The sequence below is a fragment of the Rhipicephalus microplus genome, chromosome X, assembly GCF_043290135.1.
Source record: "Rhipicephalus microplus isolate Deutch F79 chromosome X, USDA_Rmic, whole genome shotgun sequence".
In the NCBI taxonomy this organism is placed as follows: domain Eukaryota; kingdom Metazoa; phylum Arthropoda; class Arachnida; order Ixodida; family Ixodidae; genus Rhipicephalus; species Rhipicephalus microplus.
The window spans coordinates 38382691-38397532 of record NC_134710.1 but is presented as its reverse complement, the minus strand read 5'-3'; the positions used below and the strand labels follow the sequence as shown (position 1 = coordinate 38397532).

General features: G+C 44.8%; 1 protein-coding gene and 1 long non-coding RNA gene across 6 annotated transcripts in view; one reads left to right on the top strand and one right to left on the bottom strand.

The window, feature by feature from the left end:
* The window catches only part of LOC119175829 (uncharacterized), a 58293-nt gene that overhangs the window by 29240 nt on the left and 14211 nt on the right, over window positions 1–14842 (bottom strand). For 3 of the 4 annotated variants that reach the window (XM_075876252.1, XM_075876254.1, XM_075876256.1), the window contains exons 8-9: window positions 14088–14384; window positions 4985–5147 (exon numbers count right to left, since the gene is read on the bottom strand). In XM_075876252.1, coding sequence (XP_075732367.1) covers window positions 4985–5147; window positions 14088–14384 — 460 coding nt within the window. The remainder of the gene's footprint in view (window positions 1–4984; window positions 5148–14087; window positions 14385–14842) is intronic. The other variant, XM_075876255.1, reaches the window with a different exon arrangement.
* The window catches only part of LOC142775007 (uncharacterized), a 63997-nt gene that overhangs the window by 43218 nt on the left and 5937 nt on the right, over window positions 1–14842 (top strand). For both annotated transcript variants that reach the window (XR_012886631.1, XR_012886630.1), the window contains one exon: window positions 1167–1236. This is a non-coding gene — a long non-coding RNA (uncharacterized LOC142775007). The remainder of the gene's footprint in view (window positions 1–1166; window positions 1237–14842) is intronic.

Here is a 14842-nt window from a genome sequence, read left to right as displayed (position 1 = left end):
TAGAATGAAAAGGACATGTGGCTCTAAGATCCTTATACAATGATTAATGGCATACAAGTAACTTTTACAATCTTATACAAATTAGAAGCATGTTATGACAGATAGAACTTCTGTATTTACAACCTAACAGTTACCACCAGAAGCGTAGCGAAAAATCAACTTTCTTCAAGCGGGGGAGGGGGGAGATCAGCTGTAATTTATCAGGGTTCGTAAAGGTTTCCAAAGCGAAAATTTGAGGATATTTAAGGACTTTTCAGGATCTTTTCAAAGTTTTTCAAAGACTCATAATGGCATGCAAAGTTGGAACTTTTTAATTCAAAAATTTTAAGAATGACCAATTTTATGGCACTTGTAATAAATATATGGATATCTCAATTGTAACGAAAAATCTAGTCTTGACTTCTTAAGATCGCAATACAATTAAAGTTTACAAAAGTGGTTGATATTTTGCCAGTATAGGGGGTTCAATCCACAAGGGGGCGATACCGTCGCCAAAGGTCTGTTTGTACGTGCCGTCTTGCTGCCCGGGGTTTGGCACGCAGTAAGTGCTTCAGAGGTCTCTAGACATCCAAGTTGCCATATCGATCTCAGACACAGCATGTACAGCAAGTTTTTTGCGTGTGTGGTGAGTGCGTGGACCTCCAAAATGACAACCAATTAGCATCTGTGAGAATCGCCCATTGTAGTGTTATTCAACTCATATAAAAACAAATAAATATATATCTTAATGATGTTAATAATTGCAATTGCTTGCATCGCTCTGCAACTACTGAACAGTAAAAAAAAAAACTTGCAATACACAATGAAGTCTTACAACAGAGATTGAAATCACTACACTATGAGCTCTGTGCAGTTCACCATACAGATTCAGAACAATCAGCATAATTTAATTTCACTAACACAAAGATAAATGCATAGGAAGTATGCACTTCATTGACATTATCTGTGACGAAAGCTAGCGGTGGTTCACTAATTTGCAGGTTCACGCACAGCACGCGCAAAAAACATGTAACACATGCTTGTTGTCTTTTTGTTATTTTTTAAGTGTAGTTTGAAAGGGGAATGTAGGAAGCTATCAGGAATGTGTTAAGTACAGTGCTAGAGAGGCTAAAAAGCAATGCGAGCACAGATTTCACCTTCGCCGCAAGTCTGTCTGGCTTTTTCAGACCTGGCTGACCCGGCGGCGGCGGCAACATCGCGAGAAGCAAGCAGGACCGATGCCGAGTGACGACTTTGGTATGTTCAGTTAGTGCCTCTTTTCAGCATGCGCTGGATCTTATTTCTTTGCACGCACTCATGCTACTTCAACTGAGTGTTTGAGCGGTTGGTTACCTTGCATAAGTGTGGTGCTGGTATTCTGCACAGGTGAGAGAACATTTCAATGTCACCGCAGTGTGCACCAGTGTTAAATACACATTATGTGTTAATGCGGTTTCAAACGCGGTAATTACTGCTGTACACAATGGCCTGTCATTTCCAAGTCAGTTGCACATCAGTAGCACATCAGTAGCATAAAATAATTTTTCCTTTGCCTCATCCAAGCTGTACGAAAAGTGCGGCGGCTTTCCCGGCAAATGTATAGCCTTCGGCGATTCTTAGATCGCGAATGGCGTGCAGTTAGGAGTCTGCTATGCCCACCAGGAAAATTGCCAACCTGTAAAGGGCCGACTCCACACAAGCATTGCAGCTTTTCAACGTGTGGCTTTTTGATGTGGCACTGCACCCTCTTCCTCACTATCCATAGGAAAAGGGCACAAGTTACGAGCTGACGGGCTTCAACACATATGTATGGTTAGGCCTTGAAGGAGTGGTGCCACAATATTTGTGGCTTCCACGTTCTTTGCTGCAAGTGTTTCTTATAGCTCCAAAAGGCACAATACACGCAACAAGATTAATTTATTCTCGCTAAATAATTTATCATCGCCTTATTAATGTGAACATGTTTAAGTTTCTGTTTGTGGGCACCGAGTTAGGCACGTACCTAGCAGTGTAGGTGACATAGTTATGTGAACACACGAAGCTATGCATGCATCACGCTGAGTATCGTCTGCTTTCACACACATGTGCCACATGAGCACCTGCAAAACAAGCGCGCCACTAGCTGCAGCAGCCACAATGCTTTGCCGGTACTAATAGGGCCAAAGTCCAGAGGTCATTCACCTCACTACAGATCTGGTGTGATATCACTACAACTTTTGTTGCCCTTCCTATAGAGCTTTGTCAGTGTTGGATGCACTCGCGATGGTCTTCGATTAGGAGAATGAAGATTTAGGTACACTTTGAAAGTGACTTAGAACATATTATAAACGTTTTCTGAAGTCGGCCATACATGAGAAGGGTCCTTGCATACAGAGAAAACCCACACGACGCTTGGTATAGCCTTGAAATTTGATGGCACCACTCCATTAAGAGCGTTTGCTTGTGCACATTTGACATTTACAGCACACTGCTCAAACACCAAGAAGTAACAACTGTGCAAGTGGTTAATTTGCACTAATCCTGTGGATACATCATCCTGTTGTTTTCTGGCATCCTTCTTGGTGTTCAAGCTGTCAAGTTGTGGCAGTTATTCATTAGCACCCGTCCTGTGCGCATTCTTTTCAAGCGTCTATTGTGCTTAAGCGGCACGTTGCATGTATCAAGTTGCTTGCCCTTCTTCGTGCAACATTCTAATTTCTCGCTATCGCATTCACTGCTTTGCCCTCACCATGAAACTAACTTTTTTTTTCTCACATGCATTTTTGCGAAATGGGACAGTGTGCACACGTGCTGCATCACTGCTTCAGAAATGGGGAGTTTGGCAGGTTGACACCCCGATAAACCACATTTAGGAGGTCACAATGTCGGTATGAGAATGCACTGCTCAAGAAATTTAAGGATTTTCAAGAACGGCAAAAATTCCAGGACTTTCAAGGGCCTTGAAAATGTATTCTTGAAATTCAGGGGTTTTCAAAAACCTGTACGCGCCCCGTCTATGCTTGTGCATGTATATTTGCACATGTGTGCATATATGTAGACAAGTAAAACTGAAAAATTTCAGGCGGCGTTTAGAGTGCCCCTTTTCAGGTTATGCCACTGGTTACCAACTTCGTAATTCTGAATGTTTTGCCAAGCGAAAATGGTCCGCAATAAGCACAGTAGACTCACGGTAAATAGAACCTGAAGGGACCAAGAAAATATGTTCCATTTAACAGGAGTTCTGTTTACTGAGAGGGGAACGTGGCTGCAGAATACAAGCCCGAAACCAAGCATTGCAGAGGCAATAGTTACATTTCAGTAGTAGTTCCATTTAACAGATTTCCGTTTACTGAGAGTGTACTGTATTTGCTACGCTGTACCTGACAACAGAAGAAAAAAAAAGTTTTTCTTATCATGGGTGGCTTGATTGCTAAGCTTCCCACAGTCATCACTCATTCTCTCATTGAAAATACACTATCATAACACCTTTTTTCAAAGGAATACTGAACAGAAATACAAATACAAAAAACTGGTAAAAACATTGAAATTCCACTCGGAAGACACCGCTGTTCTAACATAAAATTTATGCAATGAATAAACAGACTGTTCAAGTTTATGTCATAAATAAACAGACTGTTCAACCATGTTTAGTCTTTAGTTTTTTTTTTTAACTGACCCTATGTTTCAAAACCCATTCGGTCTCTTCTACAGGGGTTGGCTGTCTGGCTGGCTCCGAAGCTAGCGCTTTTTTTAGTGGTTGTCTCTCACTCCTCTGCAGTTCTTCCTGTATTCCTTCTCTCTGTGTTGTTTTCTTCATTGGTTCTGGAGGCAGTGTACATACACACTAGGCAAGGTCCCTGTTGACTTTTTGGTATTTCCAGGTGTCGTTTGGTTATGCCAAGGTTCTAGGGACTGTTGTTACAGCGAAAGCTGTCATGAGATCACAACTTGGGTCTCGCAAAGCGCCGTAGTTTTCCGCCGCCGCTGCCCGTGTCCGTAACTCATTGCACGAAATTAGAAAAAAAAAAAAAATAGTACCAATGACACAGTGGTGTTCGAACCTGGGTCCGCTGGGTGCCAGCCCAGTATTCTACCACTGAGCCACGCCGGTGCTTAGGACTTATTGCAAACCTGCCTTAGGCAGGCTTGATGTCAGAAAAGCAATGGCGTTAATAAGACTTATAATGCATTTTGAAACAGCGAAAGAACAACCATGTCATCGTACAATGGAAATAGCGTAACGAGTGGGCTGTCCAATGCTCCATCACATTACGAAAGCTTATTTTGTTCAGCTACAAACTGTGGCGCATGCCCATTTCAGGCATAATTTCTCATTGCCGTCAGCCACTGCATAAACAATTGGCACAAAATTCCTCGCAATAGCTTAGCAGATGCCACGCTTTTCAGAACAATGCCGAAAAATAGCATATCGAGTGCTGGCCTGCTACCCTAAAATTTTTATTATTAATGTCGTAGTGGGCATCAAGCAAGTGGGCTTGCAGCAGTGACCGAATGAGTGTTTATAGAAGGCTCTGAAAGGCCACTCTTCTAGCTTTCGCTGCGACTGTGCTGTGCCTTTCGTGCAGGCTTGCCGTTTTTTTGTGTGACTATTTTCCGTTTCGATGGCGGGTCATCAAGCGGCCATGAGAGGCAGCATAACTAATACTGAGCATAGAAATAAAAATATATATCCCCATTTAATGAGAAACACACAGTTAATTTTAGACAATACAATATACAACCTTTTAATTAGTGGTGTTATCTTAACTCATGATCCGAGTGGCGTTCGGTCCTTTTAACACAAATTCAGCTGTTCTATCCTGAAATCAAACCTACAGAGCTTTGCTCAGTGGCACAACACTTTACCTGCTAAGCCATGCGAGGATTCTTAACTTCGAGGATTCTTTACTGCTGATAGGCCGCATCTAGAATCTCAAAAGATATGTCTAAGCCATGACAATTACCAAGCCCGAAAGAGCACATATACAGTGACGGCAGAATAGCCTTGGCACCAATTAGTACTTACATCTAACATCTGTCGTACAGCCAGCAGCTAAATGCGCTATGCTGTAAGTTGTGTCCACAGATTCACAAAAATCATCCGCTTTACTTTTGTAGAGTTCAGACAGGTTGGCTGCACTGTTGTTGGTGGGCAGATGAGTGAAGCCGTCCACACTGCACTCTCTTTTCTGGAGTGAAAAAGGTGATAAAATCACTCCCCTATCATTAACCCTTTGTTTCCCACATACAATCTGTGCAGTGTACGTAGCTGAAAAATATATTTCCAGCCAGTTTTTTTTCTAAGTAATTCTTAGAAAGAAGCTTACATCAATACTTATACAATTTATAAGAACTTCATTACTGCCACATTTGTTGCAGCTAGCAATGTGGAGTTGACAATTGGACTACAATGCACTGACCTTTTGAAAGCTTTCATTAGGCATTTAAAGTTTAAAAGCACTTGATTTCCTCTGTATTGTTTTTGCTTTCTGATTTTTCTATTTTGTTGAAATCCTCCTTCACCCAGTACTACCATTGTTTTGTTTGTTCATCAGACTACATGCAAGTTCAATTTCTTCATCCTCACTGTTTATAGAGCTTTCACCATCCATGCATGGCTGTCTCTTTAGAATAATATACTCTTTTATCCAATTTGACTCTTCCAAGTTTTCAGCTTGGCTTCCACTTAGATATTTGTTTTGAAAAAGAATGTCACGAATTTGCTCGTCTTTGAGCTCTCGGCCCCATAATCAAAAACCTTTTTAAGGACTTGAGGTGCTCTAAAAGTTTTTTTTTTGCAGTAAATTAATAAAAAAAAAGAATACTACACTTTTTAGAATACCCAGAAAGCTGGACTTCCTAGTCCTGAATGCCGCAAACGTGTAAGCAAGCCTAAACTGCACACAATGTTGTCAATAGCCAATGATACCAAAATACTACAAGCTAGAATTGTTAGGTAGGCTTCGCGAAAAAGAATAGGGATGTTTATAACTAAATAATACAAGTAACAAGCAAAAAGGAGCATGAAAAAGCAAGGTACTCGTCGTCTTTGTGCACGTGATGCCCATTTTTACTATGAAAGCTGCACTCAAGTGCAGTACCAATCAAGTGTAAGTGAAAGCTTGGACTTCCACGTTTGTGGCAGTTCGGGGGTCAGTTCCGAGGTCAGGAAAAAAATTCAGACAAAACTGGCACAAACGTGGCACCCCAAATACAAAGGATTGAGGGCTCATCAAGCGGACATAAGTCAACATTATTATGAAGATTACTAGGCTTATAGTACAAGCAACTAAACTAGTAAAAGCTTTTTGCTGACGGAAACAAAAAGCTTTAAAGTTTTCTGAAGTGATTGGAGCTAAACCCTCTTACACCAATTTTCACATGCTACAAACCCCATAGTTAGGCTAAGGTACTCGGCTGCTGACCTGCAGTTTGCGGGATCGAATCCCGGCTGCGGCGGCTGCATTTTCGATGAAGGCTAAAATGCTGTAGGCCCGTGTGCTCAGATTTGGGTGCACGTTGAAGAACCACAGGTGGTCGAAATTTCCGGAGCCCACCCCTACGACATCTCTCATAATCGTATGGTGGTTTTGGGACGTTAAACCCCACATATCAATCATGTTATAACTGCACTGCATGACACAAATGCAAAAATATATTTGTGATGGGGAATCCAGCAGAGTGGCTGTCCCTCCTTTACTCCTCCTTTCTGCAGGCACCACTACCATCTCATTGAAGAGTTTAAAATCAAATGTAATAACTAATCATTAACAATTAGGGCCAGTTATACAGTGGAACCTTGATTATACATCTCTCAGGTATGTGACGACCTGCATTTTACTATGAATTGGTTTGGTCCTGCAAAACCCCCATAAAATTATTGCATTTAAAGCTTTGGTTGCACGACCCCATTTTATGCTGAACCTCCATATTACGACGACTATGTGGCAGCGTACGATAAGAAAATTACCCATTTTTTAAAAACTCAGACATTACGCTCTCGAAGTTTATAAATGTTTAAAATGAATATCTGTGTAATCAGCAGTTTACTATAAAACTGACATGCCTATATAAAAACAGAGAGAGACAGAAAGCGAGACAGGTACAATTTGCCTCATTAGAAAGAAAAATTTATTCTTTTGAAAGTTCACTTTTTTCGGTGATCCAGTTATCTTAACTTTAATATCCCTTCTGGATTTTGTGCATATTCCAGGGCTGCTATTTTAACAAGCTTTATCTACACGGAGTAGGTTAAGCTAGTCAGCAAGCTCATTTTCATGGTCTGAATAGTATTTTCCTATTTTCGACTCACGGAAAAATTTACTGGTTGACATGCAGCTGAAGTTCTTTCTTTGTGCTACTCGCTGTTTCAGGCCTTGCACATTTAAAAAGGAGATGACACGGCGCAAAAAACTCTCTGTTCACATGAGCATTCAATATTAAGGCAGCACATCACTGATTGCTGTTGCCAACGAGGTATCGGTTTCGTTTTGATGCACGGGCACTTTTCAAACTCAATTTATTAAAACGATGCGCAGAGTATTACAAATTTTTGGAGTTGAGATTCCCTCACACTTCCTTCAATTAAATTTTTAGCTGACATTTTTAAAAGTAATGTCATGTACCTTGCTTGGAGAAGTGCTGGGTGATGCAGTGGCCTCAATTAGGTGGTTTTAACCTGTTTTGGGGGGCAAGGCAGTGCATCACTACCTATATTTTTAGTTTTTCGATTATATGATGTCCAGAATACGGTGGTCAGATAATCGAGGTTCCACTGTATTTGCTTATTATAATCTCAGTAAATAATGCTTAATGTTCATGATTTTACACAAGTCTAACCTGTCATTTCATATCAAAAGAAGTCTTGCCTTGTGTACCTTTATTAGGGCACGCCTATATAGTACTTATAGCACACCACAAAACTACTACAAACACAGTATGACATCATTCCAACATGTGTCATTCCTACAGAGATACAGTAATCAAGGATTCAGAAGTGGCATCAAAATTTTCAGAATCTCGACAGATATGAGAACCTGCTCAAGATAAATACGTCATGTCATAATGAGTCCGGTCTTTTAATTTAATGTTGGCTCTGATCACAGGTGGGCAGAAAAAAAAATGGAACTCACTCAGACTCACTCAAGAAATATATCTCGCGCTTGGGACTCACTCGGACCGAGACTCACCGAAATTTTTTTCAACCAGGCTCACTAGGACTCAAGCTCACCAATAATTGCCCTCTCACACTCACTCAGATTCCGAATCACGGCTCGATATTAGTTTGAGTGAGTCAACTCATCAATGAGTTCACTGACGTATGGCTCTGATATATGCGATCGAATCAAAATTACGTTGATGTTACCTGAATTAAAGATGATGGTGCAACGAGGGTAGTGGGCATGGAGCTCGAGGATAGAAAAAGAAGAAGACTTGCTGTGATCGCAGGCTTGCGTTCAGTTAGCCCTTGCGCTAAATAAAGCTCTCCTTCGCCGAGTTCGCCTGTTTGTTCAACAACCCGTTTTAAGTGGTGGAAGTGCTGGGCACATCTGGTCCTCACCCTGGAACTTCGCAGCCGCACACTCCAACGACCTCCTACAATGACTGATCCGGGGCCATCTCATGCTGCTACTCCAGATCTCGCACCTGTGCCTGTCTTCTGCGCTGGCGCTCTCCGGCAGCGCGACCCCCCCATATTTGGTGGCACAGAGGACCAAGATGTGGACAACTGGATTGCCGAGTATGAACTGGTGAGCGCCGTCAATAAGTGGAACGCAGCCGATAAGCTCACAAATGTGAGTTTTTACCTGACCGACGTGGCAAAACTATGGTACAGAAATCATCAAAGTGATTTCAGTACCTGGTCGGAATTGGCGAAAACCCTCGCGGAAGTCTTTGGCCGTCCTGCTGTCCGCCGCCTTCGTGCTGAACAGCGCTTGCGGGGCAGAGTACAGAGAGCAGATGAAACTTTCACGAGCTACATCGAAGATGTGCTATTTCTCTGCAAGCTCGTCGATTCGACTCTGGACGAGGCAGGCAAGATCAAGAACATCATGAAAGGAATCGACGACGGTGCATTCCAAATGCTGGCTGCGAAGAGTCCCCAGACGGTCGCCGAGGTGATTCAGCTCTGCCAAAGCTATGATGAGCTGCGTAGGCAGCGCGCTTCTACACGTTGCGCTGCTCAAGACACCGCGGACATCTCATCCCTCGACTATCGCCATGACACCGCCGACCACTCTGCGTTGATGCCAGTCATAAAGCAATTCATACGCGAGGAGGTCGCCCGGCAGCTATCTATTATCACAAGAACTACCGAGCCGATGGCACCCTTGTCGCCTTCGCTTCGCCAGGTCATTCGATCGCAAGTTGCCGAAGCATTGCCGCCAGCTCAGGCTCCCCCAACTGTTACTGCACCACCAACGTATGCAGCCGCAGTTGCTCAACCACGTGCGCCAGCGTCTCCGGCCATCTACGAAGCTACTCGCCACGTTTATTCGTCGACCCCACCTTCCCGCTCGCTGACCGTCCCGTCTCCGGCTGTATATGAAACAGGTCAGAACGTTTATATGACGCCGCCGCCTGCACGACCATTTACGGTACCTTATTCAGCGAACAGTGCCCCTATCGTCAGCCAATGGCGCACTCCAGATAATCGGCCGATATGTTTTTCATGTGGCATCCCAGGCCACGTAGCTCGTCACTGCCGTCGTCGCAGCTTCCCTTCTCACGACATTGCAGGGGGCTCACATTACATGCCCACCATGCCCACTCAGCCGCGATACCCCGTTCCTGCCAATCCACCTCTAGCCGTGCGTCCCGGTCGCCGACCATCCAGCGCAAGCCGTTCACCTTCTCCTCGTCGTCGATCTATTTCTCCGATGTTACGTCGCAACAGCCCACCGCGAGGGGAAAACTGACGGGCGCAGTTCCGGAGGCAAGAACTGCGTTGGCAGCGAAAATTTCAAGACCTAACTGCTGTCCCCCGAACGAAATCGAACTCTATATTGATGGCATTAAGGTGCACGGACTTGTTGACACTGGAGCTGCCGTATCTGTAATTAGCGAGAAACTGTGCCGAAACTTGAAGAAAGTGACCACACAACTTACCGACTTATCTTTGCAGACAGCTACGTCCCATCATATTCAGCCTTCAGCTTTGTGCACCGCACGAGTCGTCATTCAAGGTGCGATGTACGTCGTCACATTTGTAGTTTTATTCCGTTCTTCGCATGACGTTATCCTTGGGTGGGACTTTCTTTTGTCAAATTCTGCTTTGGTCGACTGTGCTCGTTCTGAACTCGCGTTGTTTGTGCCGTGCTATGACCCCGACGATGGTGCTTCGTGTAAAGTGTTTGCTGCTTCTGACGTTGACATTGCGCCTTTCTCAGCTGTTGTTGTCTCGGTGTCGTGTGCCTCCCCTCCGAAATCGCCTGTGTTGTTTATGCCATCGGTCCCATCTGCGTGCCGTCGAAATATCATGCTTCCGTTTGCCGTCGTCATTTTTCGCAATGGTCACGCTGCCATTTATGTGTGCAATCCGTCGCACAGCCCGTCATCCCTACTACGTGGAGAATGCCTGGGAAGCTACGAACTTTACGAGTGCATTCTTCCGGCTACTATACCCGATTCTGCGGTTTCGTTCCCAATTGGTGCTGTCACTCCTACCAACGCGCCTAATGATGCTCTGGACGTATTCTCGGATGCCATCGACTCTGATCTCGCACCAACTCAGCGCGAAGAGATTATAAATCTTCTTCTCCGCTTTCGCTCTTCATTCGATCGTGACCAGTCAGGCTTAAGCCGAACCTCTGCGGTCGTTCACCGTATTGACACCGGTCAACAAGCCCCGCTAAGGCAGCGTCCGTACCGTGTGTCATCTGCTGAACGCCGTGTCATCGACGAACAAGTGGACGACATGTTGAAACGTGGCATCATCGAGCCCTCCAACAGTCCCTGGGCTTCACCGGTTGTTCTCGTCAGAAAAAAAGACGGATCCATCCGGTTCTGCGTTGACTACCGCCGACTCAACAAGATAACGCGCAAAGACGTATACCCTCTGCCGCGCATCGATGATGCTTTGGACTGCCTACAAGGAGCAGAGTTCTTTTCTTCGTTAGATTTACGCTCTGGCTACTGGCTGGTGCCCATGGCAGAGGGTGACCGCCCAAAGACAGCCTTTGTAACACCGGATGGACTATATGAATTCACCGTTATGCCCTTTGGCCTCTGCAATGCGCCTGCCACTTTCGAAAGGATGATGGATACCGTCTTGCGAGGTCTGAAATGGAAAACGTGCCTCTGTTATTTGGATGACATTGTGGTATTTTCAAGCGACTTTGCGACCCACCTCAGCCGCCTCGAGCAAGTTCTTACGTGCCTTTCCACGGCGAGACTTCAACTTAACTTGAAGAAATGCCACTTCGGCGTTCGCAAGCTTGTAATTCTCGGCCATGTGGTTTCTAAGGACTGCATTCTCCCGGACCCTACGAAACTTAATGCAGTCGCGGCGTTCCCAAAGCCAACCACCATCAAAGAGCTTCGAAGCTTCATCGGCCTATGTTCTTACTTCCGGCGCTACGTCCGCAATTTCGCCTCCATTATCGCCCCCTTGACCAATCTTCTTGCCAGAAGTTCTGACTTGTCAGCGTGGTCGCAGGCGTGTGATGATGCATTTCAGGAACTCCGACGGCTCCTCACCACGCCTCCCATACTCCGACATTTCGATCCGTCTGCTCCAACGGAGCTTCATACGGACGCTAGTGGTGTCGGGCTAGGGGCCATACTGGCCCAACGCAAGGAGGGCTTTGACGAGTACGTCGTTGCCTATGCCAGCCGCACTCTCAGTAAAGCCGAGAAGAATTACATTGTAACTGAAAAGGAGTGCCTCGCCATTATTTGGGCAATCGGAAAATTTCGGCCTTATTTATATGGACGTCCGTTTGATATTGTAACAGACCACCATGCGCTTTGCTGGTTATCTTCACTAAAAGATCCTAATGGTCGGCTCGCTCGTTGGGCATTGCGGTTACAGGAGTTCGATATCCGTGTTATCTACCGTTCTGGCCGGAAGCATTCCGACGCCGATGCCCTGTCACGTTCGCCATTGGCTTCAGAGCCTGTCGGCTCATCTATCCCCACTAGTGCTGCCTTGGCCATCAGCATCTCGGACATGCCTTCCGAGCAACGCAAAGATGCTTGGATTTCATCTCTTTTGAACTTTCTCTCAAACCGGACGCCCGCTCCAGTTTCCAGGACGCTTCGCCGTCAAGCAGGACACTTCGCTATTCGGGATAACCTGCTTTACCGCCGAAACTACAGCTCGATCGGCCGTAAGTGGTTGCTCGTGATTCCCCGACATCTGTGCTCTGACATTTGTGCCACGTTCCACGATGATCCGCAATGTGGCCACGCTGGTGTGTTAAAAACATACACCCGCTTGCAGCTGCGGTACTACTGGCGCGGTATGTACCGTTTCGTTCGCCGTTACGTAAGGTCTTGCCTTACGTGCCAGCGACGCAAAATGCCCACTCAACATGCCACAGGTCACTTGCAGCCGTTGCCATGTCCAGCACGAGCTTTCGATCGTGTCGGAATCGACCTTTACGGTCCGCTTCCCTATACTTCGAGTAGCAGCTGCTGGGTCATTGTCGCTATCGACCACCTAACGCGGTACGCTGAAACAGCTGCGTTACCTTCTGCTACCGCAAAAGACGTTGCGTGTTTTATACTGCAAAACCTGGTTTTAAGGCATGGAGCACCTCGGGAGTTACTAAGCGACCGTGGCCGCGTTTTTCTCTCCGATGCCATCAAAGCGTTGTTGAGCGAGTGTCGCATCATACACCGCACTACCACAGCCTATCACCCACAAACTAATGGGATGACAGAGCGTTTTAATCGTACACTTGGGGATATGCTGGCCAAGTACGCTTCATCCGACCAGTCAAATTGGGATAGCATACTCCCTTTTGTGACATATGCTTACAACACTGCAACGCAAAGCACCACTGGATTTTCGCCTTTCTTCCTTCTTTATGGACGCGAGCCATCATCAACAATGGATACCATTCTTCCTTATCGACCGGACCCTTCAGAGATGACTACCGTTTCTCGAGCAGCAGCACACGCTGAAGAATGTCGGAAGCTTGCTCGTGCGTTCATGTCACATGACCAGACGCGCCAAAAACATCGCCACGACGCGTCAACCACGCATATGAGCTTTGCTCCGAACTCACTGGTGTGGCTATGGATTCCTTCTACAACTCCAGGACTCTCCCACAAGCTTTCGTCCAGGTACCATGGCCCTTATCGAGTTGTGCGCCAAACATCCCCTGTCAACTACCTTGTCGAGCCGCTGAATGCATCTCCGGACAAGCGCCGTCGGGGAAAAGAAATCGTACACATCTCTCGGCTCAAACCATACCATGACCCTTCTGTCTACACCTGTCCTTAGGTCGCCAGGATGGCTCCCTCATCGGCCGGGGGTGATTGCAACGAGGGTAGTGGGCATGGAGCTCGAGGATAGAAAAAGAAGAAGACTTGCTGTGATCGCAGGCTTGCGTTCAGTTAGCCTTTGCGCTAAATAAAGCTCTCCTTCGCCGAGTTCGCCTGTTTGTTCAACAACCCGTTTCAATGGAAACAATAGTATGTGCATTACATAGCCTAAAATTGTCTGTTTCAATTCATGAGTACTGTACACAATTTTAGAGTGAGGAAGCACGTATACAGCTTAATAACGATAATCTCTGGAGTTTAACATCACAAAACCACGATATGATTATGAGAGACACTGTAGTGGAGGGCTCCCAAAATTTGGACCACCTGGGGTTCTTTCACGTGCACCTAAATTTAAGTACACGGGCCTCAAACATTCCCGCTTCCAACAAAAATGCCACCGCCACAACCGTGATTCGATCCCGCAACTTTTAGGTCACGTATACAGCTTGACACAAGGTTGTCACATCAATGATTTGACAAAAGTAAGACAAACAAAATGTCTGAAAAAATCAAATTTTAGCCAAACCATATCAATCTTTTTTAATCATGCTTTCACTGCTTTTATGGAGCAAGGTAGCCTAGTGCTGCAATTGCAAAAAGGCTATGACAGGAAAAAAATCAAGGGTTCTCACCAAGGGATCTTGCTTAGCAACTTGCAAAAGCTTTAAGAAACAAGAATTCGGCTTCATGTAATTATGGACTATAAGTTCCACAAGAGCTATGTTCACAAGCTCCTCAAAGTTCTCCAATGTGGCTTTCATTTTCTTGCACTTCAATTCCATGCTGTTTCTGAAATGTGACGGCAACATAAGATCAACATGAGGATGCACTGATGAAACTTGGCTCATTATGGTTAAAAATACTGTAATATATACATACCCTGCATCCCTCACCGTGGCTTTTTCCAAGTCGAGTTTGCACTCTAGTACCTAATTGCAAAGGAAAAAAAAAGAAAACAGGAAATTTGTCAATGCCATGAAAATTTTGTACTTTGACACTATAAATCTTATTAACCAGAAAAAATATCATGTAGACGTCATGCACATTGTGTTAACGGTACAGAGACATTTGCTTACAGTATATATATATAGGTAATTTTGAAATTCCTATTGCTCTTGGGACAATTTTTTTTTGAGACTCATACGAAGTATAAAATTTAGTGGTACCTCTGCATTTTGCCACTGTACTAATAAACTAAAGTAAAAAGCTTTGCTGCTCTATTGTATTTTTCTAAATGAGGGTGTTACGAAATTGTGACATTGGGCCAATGGACTTTCTTCGATCAATGCTAAAAATATATACACCTTGACATGAAATCATTGAATGCTGGATTTTTTTCTCAAACACTCATTCATTGCAATTTTAATGATACACATAAATTCAATCT